The following is a 12,754-nucleotide window of genomic DNA, read 5'->3' as shown; positions in this document are numbered from 1 at the left end:
TGGTTTGTACATAAGTCTGCCACTCTAATTAATCCCTGCTTAATCTAAATGTCTGAGTATAACCTGCATCACTGCTTGTCAGCCTTAAGTATAAGTTGGGAATATTCTAAAGCATCCACTTACAGGAGGTGTGTTCCCATCCCAGAATCAGATTTTTAGAAGTACTAACTGTTCAGGATGGCTCAGAAAATTGAAGAGCAGATCTGAGCACAACTAGGAGCACATCTCAGATGAAAAACCCCGTCCAAAGACACACCATGAGCCAGCCCTGCCTTGGGAACAAAAGCATCTCAAGAAAAACATGTGCTTCCTGCATGAAAGAAAGTAAAGGATGGTACAGACTGGAATACAATCCATGCTCAATACCCATTATTCAGCAATCCATAGTTCCTAGACAGACTAGAACTGCTTCAGGCTATGGATTAAAATCCGATGTTGTTTATCAAAATATGAGTATGTAAAATAATCCAATTAAAAGAGCCATAGGTGCACAGAGGATCAGTATCAGTCTTCACATTCAGGTTTAAGGAACAAGTTGATGGAATACAAAGGATAGCTTTCCTTCTCCTCTAAAAAACCCAAAAACCTAATTTTACCGACACAATGACATAGAAGGATTGATCAGAAAATCCAGGTGAAACCTCTTCAGCTGGAGCAGATGACCTGCTGCGCTAGGGAGCCACCAGTGCAGACTCTGGATTTTTAACAGAACTCCAAGGCAAAACAACAAAATTTACCTGGAGAAAAATCCTGTGATATTTCACTCATGAGGAATACTTGGATTAAATAAGTAGATATGGAGAACTTTGCATGAGAGAGACACTGTGCAAGTCACTCTGCTGTATATCAGTGTTTTAAACAAAGAATTTAAAACAAGCAACGTAAGAGACACAGAAGCTGATCAAACCATATCAGACTAATAAGGTACAGATCTAACACAGAGAAAAGGATAACATTCATTGGAGAGAGAAAAAAAAGTGGAAAAGCATTTTCTGGATAATCTAACAGCTTTAATAATAGTGAGAAAACAAATTAGATGCTAAAACCAATACAAATCTTATTTTAACAAGGTGCTTAACCAGTAGAAGAGGTGACATTCGTGTCTCCAACCAGAGGCCACATTTCTAAACGTGCTGTTAGGAGAAACAAACACCAGCTCCTTAGATCTGGGATTCAGGGCCAAGAACTTACAACAGCCTCCAGTAGTGCTGACAAGGGGGGGACCTGCACGCCTCATTAGCAGCTTAATCTCACCATAAGGTTTGATTATTTCCAGCACAACCACGATTGCCAAGGAGGAAACCTGAAACTTCCCCCGCAATGAAGCACTTCTAGAAGGATCACAAATTGCTAGAAATATAAGTATCTCATGTACCAACAACCTGCATTTTTCTCAGAGAAGGAAGCCTATAAATACATCAATGTCAATAGCAGCAGCCCACATTTAAAATAAGAACCCCAGTAGACATTAAATTGTACGACACAGCTATAGAGCAGCAGAGATTCAGGAGCTTACCTGGGGAGGATAATTGCTTTCTGAAGACCATCGTGAGGATTGATCATTTGGCCTATCCACCAAGATATTCCTAAAAAATGAGAAGCCAAAAGTAATTTAAATAACAGCTGCATAGTTTACATCTCCAATAAACGTGTTGTAGATTCAGATCAGTAACATTCTCATGCAACTACCTAAATCATTAGGTACAGACTCAGGTTCTCCACCTTCTTTAATAAAGATTTTCTACATTGCCATTTTACAGGACCCATCAAAATACGCCCTCGAGCTTTGTGGTTGTGAAACGGAGCTCCAAGTTGCGAAATAAAAAAAAAGCCAAATTGTGAAATAAATGTAAAACAGATGAATTTACACAGGCCTAAGTCTGTAATGAAGTGGAAAAAATGGGCTTATTCACCTCAGTGGGGTAAGAACTTTTCAATAAGGTTAAAATGATGAGCAGGAGGGTTAATAAGCCAAAAACTCCTTTAGTAGATAGGCAATACTGGAATGGAGAGAGAGGGCTGCTAACCTAGTTAAGCTTTCCCGAAGCATGGAAAAATGACCACCTGAGTCATGACAAATTTTGACAAGTATTTTTCATGAGCTACAAGCCCAGAACAACACACAAGAAAGCAGAAGTTCAGCTCTTCAACCTGCAAAATTGAGTTGCTTTCTTCATTTTGAAATAGCACAATACTTCGGTATTTAACAAATTCAAAATAGGGGTTTTTTTGGCTAAAATTAAACAGATTCATCATGACAGTTACGTGACACATCTGCTTTCTCTCCTATAACCACGCAGTAAAGCTCACGTCCCAGATTAAACTAAAAAAAGACCCCTAAAAATCCCTAAAATATGTAATTACTGGCAAGGTGACAATGCACCACCTGCTGGACAGTGCTTGTGAGCTCTACCACATCCAACTAACGAACTCGTCAGCTCATAAAACTTATGTAAAAAGAAGGAAACAGTCATCAAAAGGCTTATGCCATCTCCATCTGCTGTGTAGGAGGAAAAGAACATGAGCATCTGGATTACTACAAAGGGCTGGAGGAAAAAGCACTCCAATGAAAGCACCAAAGGGAAGGAGGTTAAGTCAGAGGTTGAGCATTAACAGACAGAAATTAGCTGGCTCCTTCCACACTGGGCAGCCCAAAATCACCGCAGTAGCAACAGTATCCAAGCAGTCCCACGATGAGACAAGGGACACAGCCAGGAGCCAGACCAGGGTGGCCTCTTAAATCTGAACACTTTCGAGAGCTGGCCAACTGGCTGTGTCTATCCAAAGGCTTAGAGAACACCTCCGGATTTTCACACAGTGCAGGAATAAAACTGAGCTTTCCCCTCCCTTTAGCTGATTCCCATCATAACACGGCGTTTATTAACACAGCGATGCCAGCGCCAATCCAGGTCTGTGGCTGCTTTATTGACCCATCCCCACTTGGGAAAACACGACAGAACAGCACTGCCCCCCACTCCAACCCCATCACACATAAAGAACGTGGCTCTACAAAATTCAACATCCAGCTAAGAACATCATTTGCAGTGCAAAGAGGCTCAACTCCAAGAGAAAACCTGGCTCTGTCTTTAATCACAATTGGGACAAAACAAACCAACCTAAGCAAAGGGAACAATTTGGGAACTGAGATACAGATTTCTAATAAAAGCTGCCAGTCTGAAGGCTAAGTCACCATTAGAAACCACAAGACACTTGCTTCTGAGAAGAATCACACCTGCAGTCTCCTGTACCATGCCACAGGCAAGACGTGGTATTTAATAAATTCTTAATACCTTTTAGCATCTGGAGAGAAAAAAATGCTAAACTTAAAGATATGTATTTTATATTAAATACTTTAGGGATGCAAAGGCAGATAAAACTAGATAATGCTATATGACTTTTCTCCTTTATGGAACTTTATCCTAATCCTGGAACAAAAGAAGACAAGTTACCATATGGAATAAATTTTATTTATGATTCCATTACATTTGTTTAAACATTAGACAACAAACTCTTCAAATGCTGAGCAACACTTGCAGGAATTGGCACTGCCGCATGGTCAGATATTGCCCAGCTGGAAAGAGGCATTTTATACCTGGGACAGATCCCAAATATCATATTTTTAGAAGTAGATTTGTTTGCTTCTCCAGGTCAAAGATCAGTTTGCCACAACCAAGGAAGATCTCAATCAGTACAGCTAGACAAGATAAAAATTCTTTCGCAGAGAGAGAGAGAAAAGGGACAGGCAGCTCACAAAAAATACAGGCTAAAAAGAAATGTGAAAGAAAGAAAGATAGCTGTATCAATGGAGTTAGAAATGTTTAAAATAAATGGGTTATTAATTTATTAAAATTAAACAAACATTAAAGACAGAAGTCCATGTGTACAAAGGCAATTTACCATAACAGTTTAGGAAAATTTATGGACTTGGAGGAATTCAAGCACTGCAGCAGCCGTGAGGCAATAAGAAACAAACAAATGCATGTCCTAACAGCAGACGCCTTTTTCTGTGTAAAGCCCTTTTTCTGGACATCACAAAACTCCTGCACAGTACCCGGAGGGAGACTTTGCAGATATGACACCTAGATTAAAATCTGAGAAACTTTAGAAGTGAAAATTCCACTAACGCAATGACTTCCTATGTAATTTGCACAACACATTACAAAAAAAAAAAAAAAAAAAAAAGGTATTTGTAAGCCCTCGAGCTACCACAAGTACCAATGGTTTTACACAAGTTTCTCCTGTGAAAAAAGCAAGCCATTAAACGTGGTTTGAGATAACTTCTTATCATCAGCTGCGGATACAAGATCCAGCCTAGCACGAATCTACAACACTGCCAAAGGGACCACCCCACGCACTCGCAAAGGATCCTCCCCCTCCATGCACCAGCAGCTATAATAAAGATTTGCATAAATAACTTCTTTCATCAGATCAGTTCTCCAGTTCAGCTCACACCAGCGCCAGCACAAACTGAGACTAAAAGATGAGCAGCTGGATCCGGACAAGGGGTTCACACTGGAGTGAACTCCCAATCCCCCCTTCCCACTGGAAAGAAACTACTAAAAAGATGAGATGATGTGGCACCTCTGCTATGAGAAGCAAAGCAGAAGGGGCCGTTTTATTAACCCCACAAGCAATGCCAGAGGCAGCCCTGGTGTGCCTCATTTCCTAACCTGGCTGCCTGAAGAGCTATCAGCAGCTAAGCCTTTCTGTAAGCAGTCCCATCGCTAAAAGGTAGACAGTTCCACGCAGAAAGCTCTTGGCAGAGCACGGTGCAAGTTTCTTTTTATTACCCAGGCAGACATGGGTCTTGCAACTGCTGGAAGGAGATAATTTTTTCTTTTACCAGCCCAGAAACCGCCATATCCTTTGTGCCAACTGTTGGCTGATCTCTGCTGGAAATGACAGAGATGTCCCCATGCCTGGGGACTTGTCTGTGCAAGAAGCTCTGTGGGTTCAGACACAATAATCACTAAGGGAGAGTTTTCCCTTGCTCCAATGGGGAAGCGAGAAATAAGATGACTTTGCAGAATACACTGCAAATTAGTTTTAAGGCTGCTATAATTTGCATCTAACCTAAATATTTTCATGGAGCTGCTATTAGAGAAATCCATGACTTTAGGAACGAGCCTTTAAGAATAAACAAATCCCAAACTCTCACTTTGCCTGGCACATTCACATAGCTCTTCAGAGAGCAGCTGTGCAGGAAAGGGCACAGGCTTTACTAAGAGGAATTGGAACTCAGGCTCTCTTCTAGAAAACCACGGAGCTACCAGGCCATTACACTGCAAAAAGGCACTTGGAGTGCTAGGAAAACACAGGCTGGCTGGAAATGGACTAAGTACTTGCTCCAGGGTTGTCCACGTGATGATTCTTTCAGTTTTTCCTACAACCATCCCAAAAGAGATTGGGAAGAATACAGCAACCTGGAATATACGGACTAGAATTTCCACTAAGTCCACTGTAAGACGTGATGGATCAAACTATTCCAAACATGTGGAACCCTCACAGCAGCCAGCAGAAAGCATCCACGGAGATAATCCTGCCCAGCCTAGACACTGGAATGTACACACAGTCTTAACCAAGAAAAATAGGGGGAAAAAAATGACTTACCACCAAAAAACCCAAAGGATCTGGAAAGAACTACAGGTTTTCTTTTTTTCCTCCTGCAACTCGCATAACTCACTACAACTCATGCTGGTTTCAAACCACCTGGCTGCAATGTTTGAAAACCTGCATGTACCTATGGCTGTCCCCTAAAGCAGGTCAAAAAACACTTTTTAGGTTCTGCTACAGTTTCTCTCCTTCCCACTGGAAGAGTTCTCTGCTTAGAGTGGCAGAAGGATGTAAAGACGTGACAACATCTTGGTTGAAACACAGCAAAAACGTGAAGTTATTGTGAAGTTATTATGCAGGTTCATTTAGGAAAAAAGTGGGAGGTTTTGGGGTTGCTTTTTTACAACACAGGATTTCTTAACCTCTTGCAAAGCAAAACAAAGTTTGAGTAAAACATGTACAGAAGTGCACAGTTTTAAATATTATAATGTCACGGGATTGGCTAGCTTTCTGCTCAATTTTGTTTCAGCTCCTCAGCAGCCTCACACTATCATCCAGTATATTATAAACCTATTTCTATCAAAAATAAAATAGCTTAGTAAGTACAGCATAACAAAAATAAACTGAAGAATTTAGGAATCACCTTACAGAAATATATTCATCAGATCACAGCTGACTATACTGGACAATAAACACGGCATTACTTAGCTCTGGCCGAGAAACAGCCCAATTAAAATCAGTTTCACAATTTTTTTCAATTAAAAGTTTACTTTTGTTTTTTAAGCTGCCTATCATCACTGCCAGACCAACCAAACTGCTTCTTAAATGCTAAATGACCCTGTCGCAGACATTTCCAGTAAGGCAAGTTAGGAAGGTGGTTTTTTTTTTTCACTCCCCTCATCTAGTTAAGACTTTTTTAAACAAGATCTTTTGGATTCATCAGTTCTTCCTCAAGACACAATGGGAAATAAATAGTATCGATAGTGACTAAAACAGCAACGTAGTGCAGGAAATTATAGAATCACTTGGGGTTGGGAAAGCCCTAAGATCACCAAGTCCAACAATTAAACCAGCACTGACAAGGCCACCACTAAACCACGTCCCCAAGCGCCACATGTCTTTAAAATCCCTCCAGGAACGGTGACTCTACCACTGCTCTGGGCAGCCTATGCCAGGGCTGGACAACCCCTTTGATGAAGAATCCCTTCCTGATATCCAATCTAACCCTCCCCTGGCACAACCTGAGGCCATTTCCAAGTTATCAGAGCTTGGTAAATAACTTCTATTCCAGTGACACTCAACGACCCTAAATCACGGATTAAACTTTTGACTGTATCACTGAGATTCAAATCCTTGGTGGCAAGAGCTCCCAGCTCCAGGCTGGGAATATCAGTATTAGCACAGAGGAAAAACAAACAGGAGAAAAAATAAAGTCAGGCTTATTTACTTATGTTGGTACCCAGAGTAACTCCATGCATCACAGATGATTACCAGCCTAATTGTCCCAACATTTAGGGATTATAGCTCAGATGCAATTTCATTGCTAAGTGATGCTGAGAATCTTCTAAGCTTGAAAAATTACCAAGGTTTGTTACCTCCCTGCAAGGTTTGTTACCTACCTAACTTTGGGTTTAAATTTAAGAATTGTTAGATTACTAAAATAGATCTTTTCTATGTACTTTAATTCATGTCTATCTGCTTTTTTGTAAGAAAATAAAATGCCAGTGATATTAGTGAACTCAATGATTATGAGATCATCTGAAATAGTTTCTTTTGCTCATTTCTTACTCTGTCCTTTTGTACATGTCCAAGACAAGGATATTTGAGGACACAAGGATATTTGAATTCCAGCCTTTTAACTAAGCCTAGGTAAGATACCAGAAGACTCCCTGAGTAGAAATAAATCCCTGGCTTAATAAAAAGACCAAGAACAGCAGGCATTCTGCCTTTCAACACTCAAGGAAAAAGATGAACAGATTAAACTCTTCAATTCACTGAATTTGTAGCCAATAGATAAAATACTGGAGTAAAATCTTCCAGAGTTTAAAACATCACCACCCACAACCACTGGATAACAAAGTTCAGTTTTCATTTTGAGAAAATCTCATATCTAGCTTGAAAATAGTTTGGGTCTTATGTGAACATGGGGATTTCTACTGCCAGCAATCACCAGAAAAGTCACTGAACTTTGACTTTCCAAATTTTCCACAGTTCTGGTGGAGCAGCCCACTTCAGCACTGCTCACTTCTCATTTTCAAAAGCATCTTCTTAGGACGGGACAGATCCTTTTTAAGTAGATTACAGGAAAGCAATGTCTAACACACATCTATGTAAATCCCCTGTGCTGCATTTTGGAAGCATCACAACCTCAGTAGAGTATTTTTGTTTGACTAATGCACATATGGAAGAATTTAACGAAGGCCAGGAAGTAGATTAAGGCCTTCCCCGATTTCACAACAGTGCAAGGATGCTCTTATATTCCACAGTATCTGTAATAATTCCACTCAGGGGAAGCCACAAAACCAGACGGAGTGATTACATGTGAAGATATACATTGCTAATGTAAGCCATAAACACATCTTTCATACTCATCAGCACCGTAACCTCACACCCAGTAGAAGTTCACCCAAAAAACTGATGCCTGTAAAAGAATTCAAAGCAGACTATGTTCAGTAAAACAGACTGAAGCACCCTCATGCCCAAACTGATGTCAGGTTTGGAGATTTTTCCACCAAAACTCTATGGAAAATGCCTCCTGGTCCCAGGCGGGACAACTTTCACAGCACTCCTTTCAAAATCAAGCTTCTTTCACTGACAGTGCAACTCAGGGAATGCAGAAGACAAAATACTGATCTGGGAAAATGAGGAAGTATCAGCCTGTAAAGTGCTGGTTATTTGGAGAAACGTAGCACAGGTCAAACATTTGACCCTGGAGTTACATTAGGGAATAATTCCTTATTTTCGATCATTATACATAATTCACGCTAAAGGATACAGCCATTCCCAGGCCAAAATTACTTCCATATTTGGCAGCTTCCAAACCCTGTAGCAGAAACCAGGATTTTTAGGAGACAAAATTGAAAGCTAGCAATTGTACACTGTTACGTAAGAGTGGAGTGGGAACTCATTCACCAATTCCTTATTCATGGGTCAATTTACCTAACCCAAATTTTTCCCTCCAATTTTAACACTCTGCGCTAAGAGCATCTCTTTACTAATAAAACTTTCAAGTGCAGAACAGGCTAGGAAATTGCTGTTTAAATATAATTACCATAAGAGCCAAATGCTGCTTAAACAGAAAAGGATTCCAGAAAAATACAGGTCATGTCCCAAACAGAGTTTAAATGTTTTTTCAGGCACCTTCCCAGAGCTTGAGCATGACATTATGAACTCAGCCAGTCTCAGGAGGAAAGGCAAGGGAAGAACAAGGAAAACACCACCAAATTCAAATTGACCAGAGCACAATTTTTCTCCGTGATGAAGATCCTGTCCTTTTCCAGGAACAAAGGGTGCCAGTAGAGGAAGAGCAAGTGCTATCAGCCAGTCTGGTTCTGCAGTTTAAATTCAGACATGCAGGCTGCTGTCCTCAACTTAAATAGATGGTTGTGTTCCTTGATTTAAATTGATCCAGGAAATAATTTCTCAAGGATTATGCGCACCGAGTTGCAAGTAATGACTGAAATAGCAACTACCTAAAGCAACAAACCACTCTACATTCTTCAGTGCTCCCTCCTCCCCTTCCAGTAACCAGTGTATTATGGAATTCAGATCCAGTGAACTTACAGTTCATTCTTCTCACAAAATTCAACAGGCAAAAAAAGCAAAATTACATTTGGGTTTACAAGTTTATATTAATATGCAATTAAAGTCAAGCACTGGCTTGCTTTGGAACAAGTCACCATCTGTGTAAGTCATGGAATCAGTGCTACCCACACCACTTAACCTCAGCAAAAAATCAGGATCAGATTACAAAGTCGATGGTGGTGATAAACCTGACCGTTCTACCAACAATCTGATAAAAACATAATGAATGTACACATTTAAAAACCTTATTCTTTGCCATGAAAATAAAAAAAAAAAAACAAACAAGCAGACTGTACGTGATGCCTGAGGAACAACATTTATCCCAAGGAAAACTCTGTTTCAAAAACTGGTTAGTCTTTAAACCAGTAATTAGTAATTAAGAGCCGGAAAACTTTTATTAGACTCATAGGCTATCCAGCCACATACACAGCAAATGATCCACCATCTGATGATGTTAACACCTCCCATGAAAATTTTACATTCTTAATGTTCCTGTAAAATGCCATCCCAGTAAAGGCTGAACATCAGAGCACTACAGGTTCTGCCAGGTTGGGCACACCAGGGAACCCGAGCAATTAGCATTTCACCTGCCAGTGAATAAACCTGTCTAATCTCTTAAATAATGTCTATATTTTAACTGGAGCCTAAAGAGATTTCTCCTGATACTACAGCACTTGTGCTTTTACCTGGGGAGCAAGAGCACCATAACTCATAACTCCTTATAACTTCATAATTTTGTGATTTTTTTTCACTCCCTCTACCTCTGACATTTTTCTTTCTCACTAATTAACTTTATCAGACACCAAAGAAGCACCTAAAGGTTATGTATTCAGTCTGTAGGCAACTTTATTTTCTACAGAAATATTTTGGTTTTTAAGTACTGAATTTCAGCTTTCACAGAAAAATCCTAGGCTACAGAAGTGATGCAAACAAGAAGGAAAATGCCTGTCAGAACATGAGGCTGTCTAGAAACATCCAGAAAATCCACACAAACAAGCAGAGGGGGAAAAAATATTTTCCACTGGCCACTGGAAAGGATGAAAAGCAGAACTGAGAACATTTCTATACACAGGGTTCGGCTGAGAGGAAAGGAGTGGGGGAGCTCACTGGTTAGCCAGCATTTGCATCCCCTGCTCATTTTAATAAATGTTGGAAGAATTGATCAATATTAAAAGTCATCAGCAGTTACAGAGCCAGCCCCTGTGCCTGCTCACCTTCCCATATCTAAAAGCAAACCAGTTACAAAAAGGAAAGTGAATTGGCTGTGTCAAAATACTGAAGTAAAGCTAGAAATGCTGACAACTTAAGCTGAAAAAATATATTAACACTTATTATTAGTGCAAAAAACCTCCAAAGTCACAGTTCTACAACTCTTCCACCATTTGGGTCTGGTTTAGATGGCTTTAAACTGCTGAGATGTCAGGAGAAGACATCCTCACCTCGTAAAGGGAACAGAGCTTGGGCTCAGGGAACATAGTATTAAAAATAAACCTTTTATTAGTCATGACTGATCTCAGCTTGAACATGAGATTCTTCAAGACCTGGATGTATCTATAAGGAGATTTATGAACCTCTAAGGTACAGATCTGAGTCATCAGTTTCATGTGGTTGGGGGAGAAACCGAGAATCACGTTTCACTGGCCAGAAACATATGTTTTTTCCTGTTAAAAAAATCTCAGTGAGCACAGAAGCTGGACTTCAGGTTATTTTCCACCTGGGGTTTTTTTGTTTGTTTTTGTTTGTTTAGATCTGTTGTTTCTAATCCTTATAGATTTTACCCTAAAAAGTTTGCTACATGTGTTCTCTTCACCTTCTTACTAAGGTTTGGAAGATTTGAAAACATTAAAGAGTACACTTCTTTCAGAGTAGACCACACTGCAGCAGTACATTTTAGTCTGGCCAGGAACTTGCTGTTACATCCTCATAACTAGAAAGCAAAAAAAAATTTGCATTCTCACTTTAAAAGCCTATGAGTCACTCGTATTTTACATCAAAGTATCTTTCACTAAGTTTAGTTCCCTTGGTTTGATGGAAATACAGAAAACCAATGAAAAAATAAAATTATTTCAAGTGTATTTTAACAAACCAACTGGATCTTTCCCTACTCCAGGACACTTCCTAGGAAAGGCACAACAGAGTTATTCAGACTTCAGCATATGACATCGCGCAAAGCATCAAACTGGAGAAGACTGGAATTCTCTGAACAACTGAAGTTGACTGTGAAACAGGTAAAAGTGAGTTGCAGTGAAAAAGTGACACCAACTAAGAGGTTGTTAATGGCATTTAATTATCAGCTAAGAAACCGTCTTAATTTATATTCTTAATAAAGACCGTAGCACAAGAAATAAACAAAATACTAATTAAAAATCCTGAAGTCAAACATAGGAAATATACTGATCCTCTACACAGCTTCCATACAGGAAAACTTGAAGGACTGAAAATTTGAGCAACAGAAACAGGATGAACCTTCCCCACAAAGGTATGCGAACAGAGTAACAAAGCAAAAAGCTCTTGTTACTCTCTGAAGTGGGATTTCAGCCGTATAAACAGTGACAGAAGGACCTGAGTGCATTACCAAATAAAAAATACCATCAGCCACGAGGCTGAGGCAGCCTCTAGAACCCATGGCCCCAGGATACAGCAATCTGGCAATAAAAAAGGGTACACGGCTGCCATCGCACAGAGCACAGCACTTCACCTCTGATTCACTTCAGGAGGAAGTTCAAACTGGAGCAGGTGTAAAAACAGGCCACTAAAAAAGTCAGGACATGAAGTGCTTCTCTCAGTGTAGAGCAACAGCTTCTGGTTCTATTTCCTACCAAAAAAACCCCAAGTAATGAGCCTGCATTACCTTCTATAAACTGTTTATTCCCTCCTTGTCCAAAGAAGAAACTGACTGAGCTCATCGCTTCCTACAGGAGGGCAGAGGAGGGAGGGGAATAAAGTCCATCTCCCTGTCTCTGTGCATGTCAAAAGACACCAGCATTCCTTTGTGTCACTGGTGTGAAGTGACTGCCGGTGGTGGGACAATCCCTAAGCCAGTCCCAGGTATCAGAGAGCCTCCCCTGAGGCTCCATTCCTTTGGGGAGGAACCTTGGAGAGGCACGGAAAGGATCTAACAGAGCAGTCTCAGGCGATGGGTTGGGTTGGTCACTTTCCAAGTTGGATAAGCTGAAGCCTCTCAATGCACCAGTGCCTCTGCACAGGCAGAGCATCTCTGGGAACACCAGGTGTTTCAACACCAAATTTCCTCTTGGATCAATTCTCTTCCCAAAGGCACAACCTCCCCTACAACACAGACTGAGCCAGCCACTATTACCAGACCAATACTTTGACTTCTACCCACAGAGTTTCTAAAATAAATATCCAAGTCAGTCTTCTTGCTGGTAGATACAAA

General features: G+C 40.3%; 1 protein-coding gene across 2 annotated transcripts in view; it reads right to left on the bottom strand.

Moving 5' to 3' along the window:
* Positions 1-12,754, bottom strand: part of MKLN1 (muskelin 1) — a 102,518-nt gene that overhangs the window by 86,790 nt on the left and 2,974 nt on the right. The window contains exon 2 of one of the 2 annotated variants that reach the window (XM_048301872.1): positions 1,517-1,586. The exons of the other annotated variant lie outside the window; for it this stretch is intronic. Coding sequence (XP_048157829.1) covers positions 1,517-1,586 — 70 coding nt within the window. The remainder of the gene's footprint in view (positions 1-1,516; positions 1,587-12,754) is intronic. 2 annotated transcript variants of the gene reach the window in all.

This window comes from Corvus hawaiiensis, chromosome 4 (genome assembly GCF_020740725.1).
Source record: "Corvus hawaiiensis isolate bCorHaw1 chromosome 4, bCorHaw1.pri.cur, whole genome shotgun sequence".
Lineage (NCBI taxonomy): Eukaryota > Metazoa > Chordata > Aves > Passeriformes > Corvidae > Corvus > Corvus hawaiiensis.
This window is presented reverse-complemented; position numbering and strand designations above follow the sequence as displayed.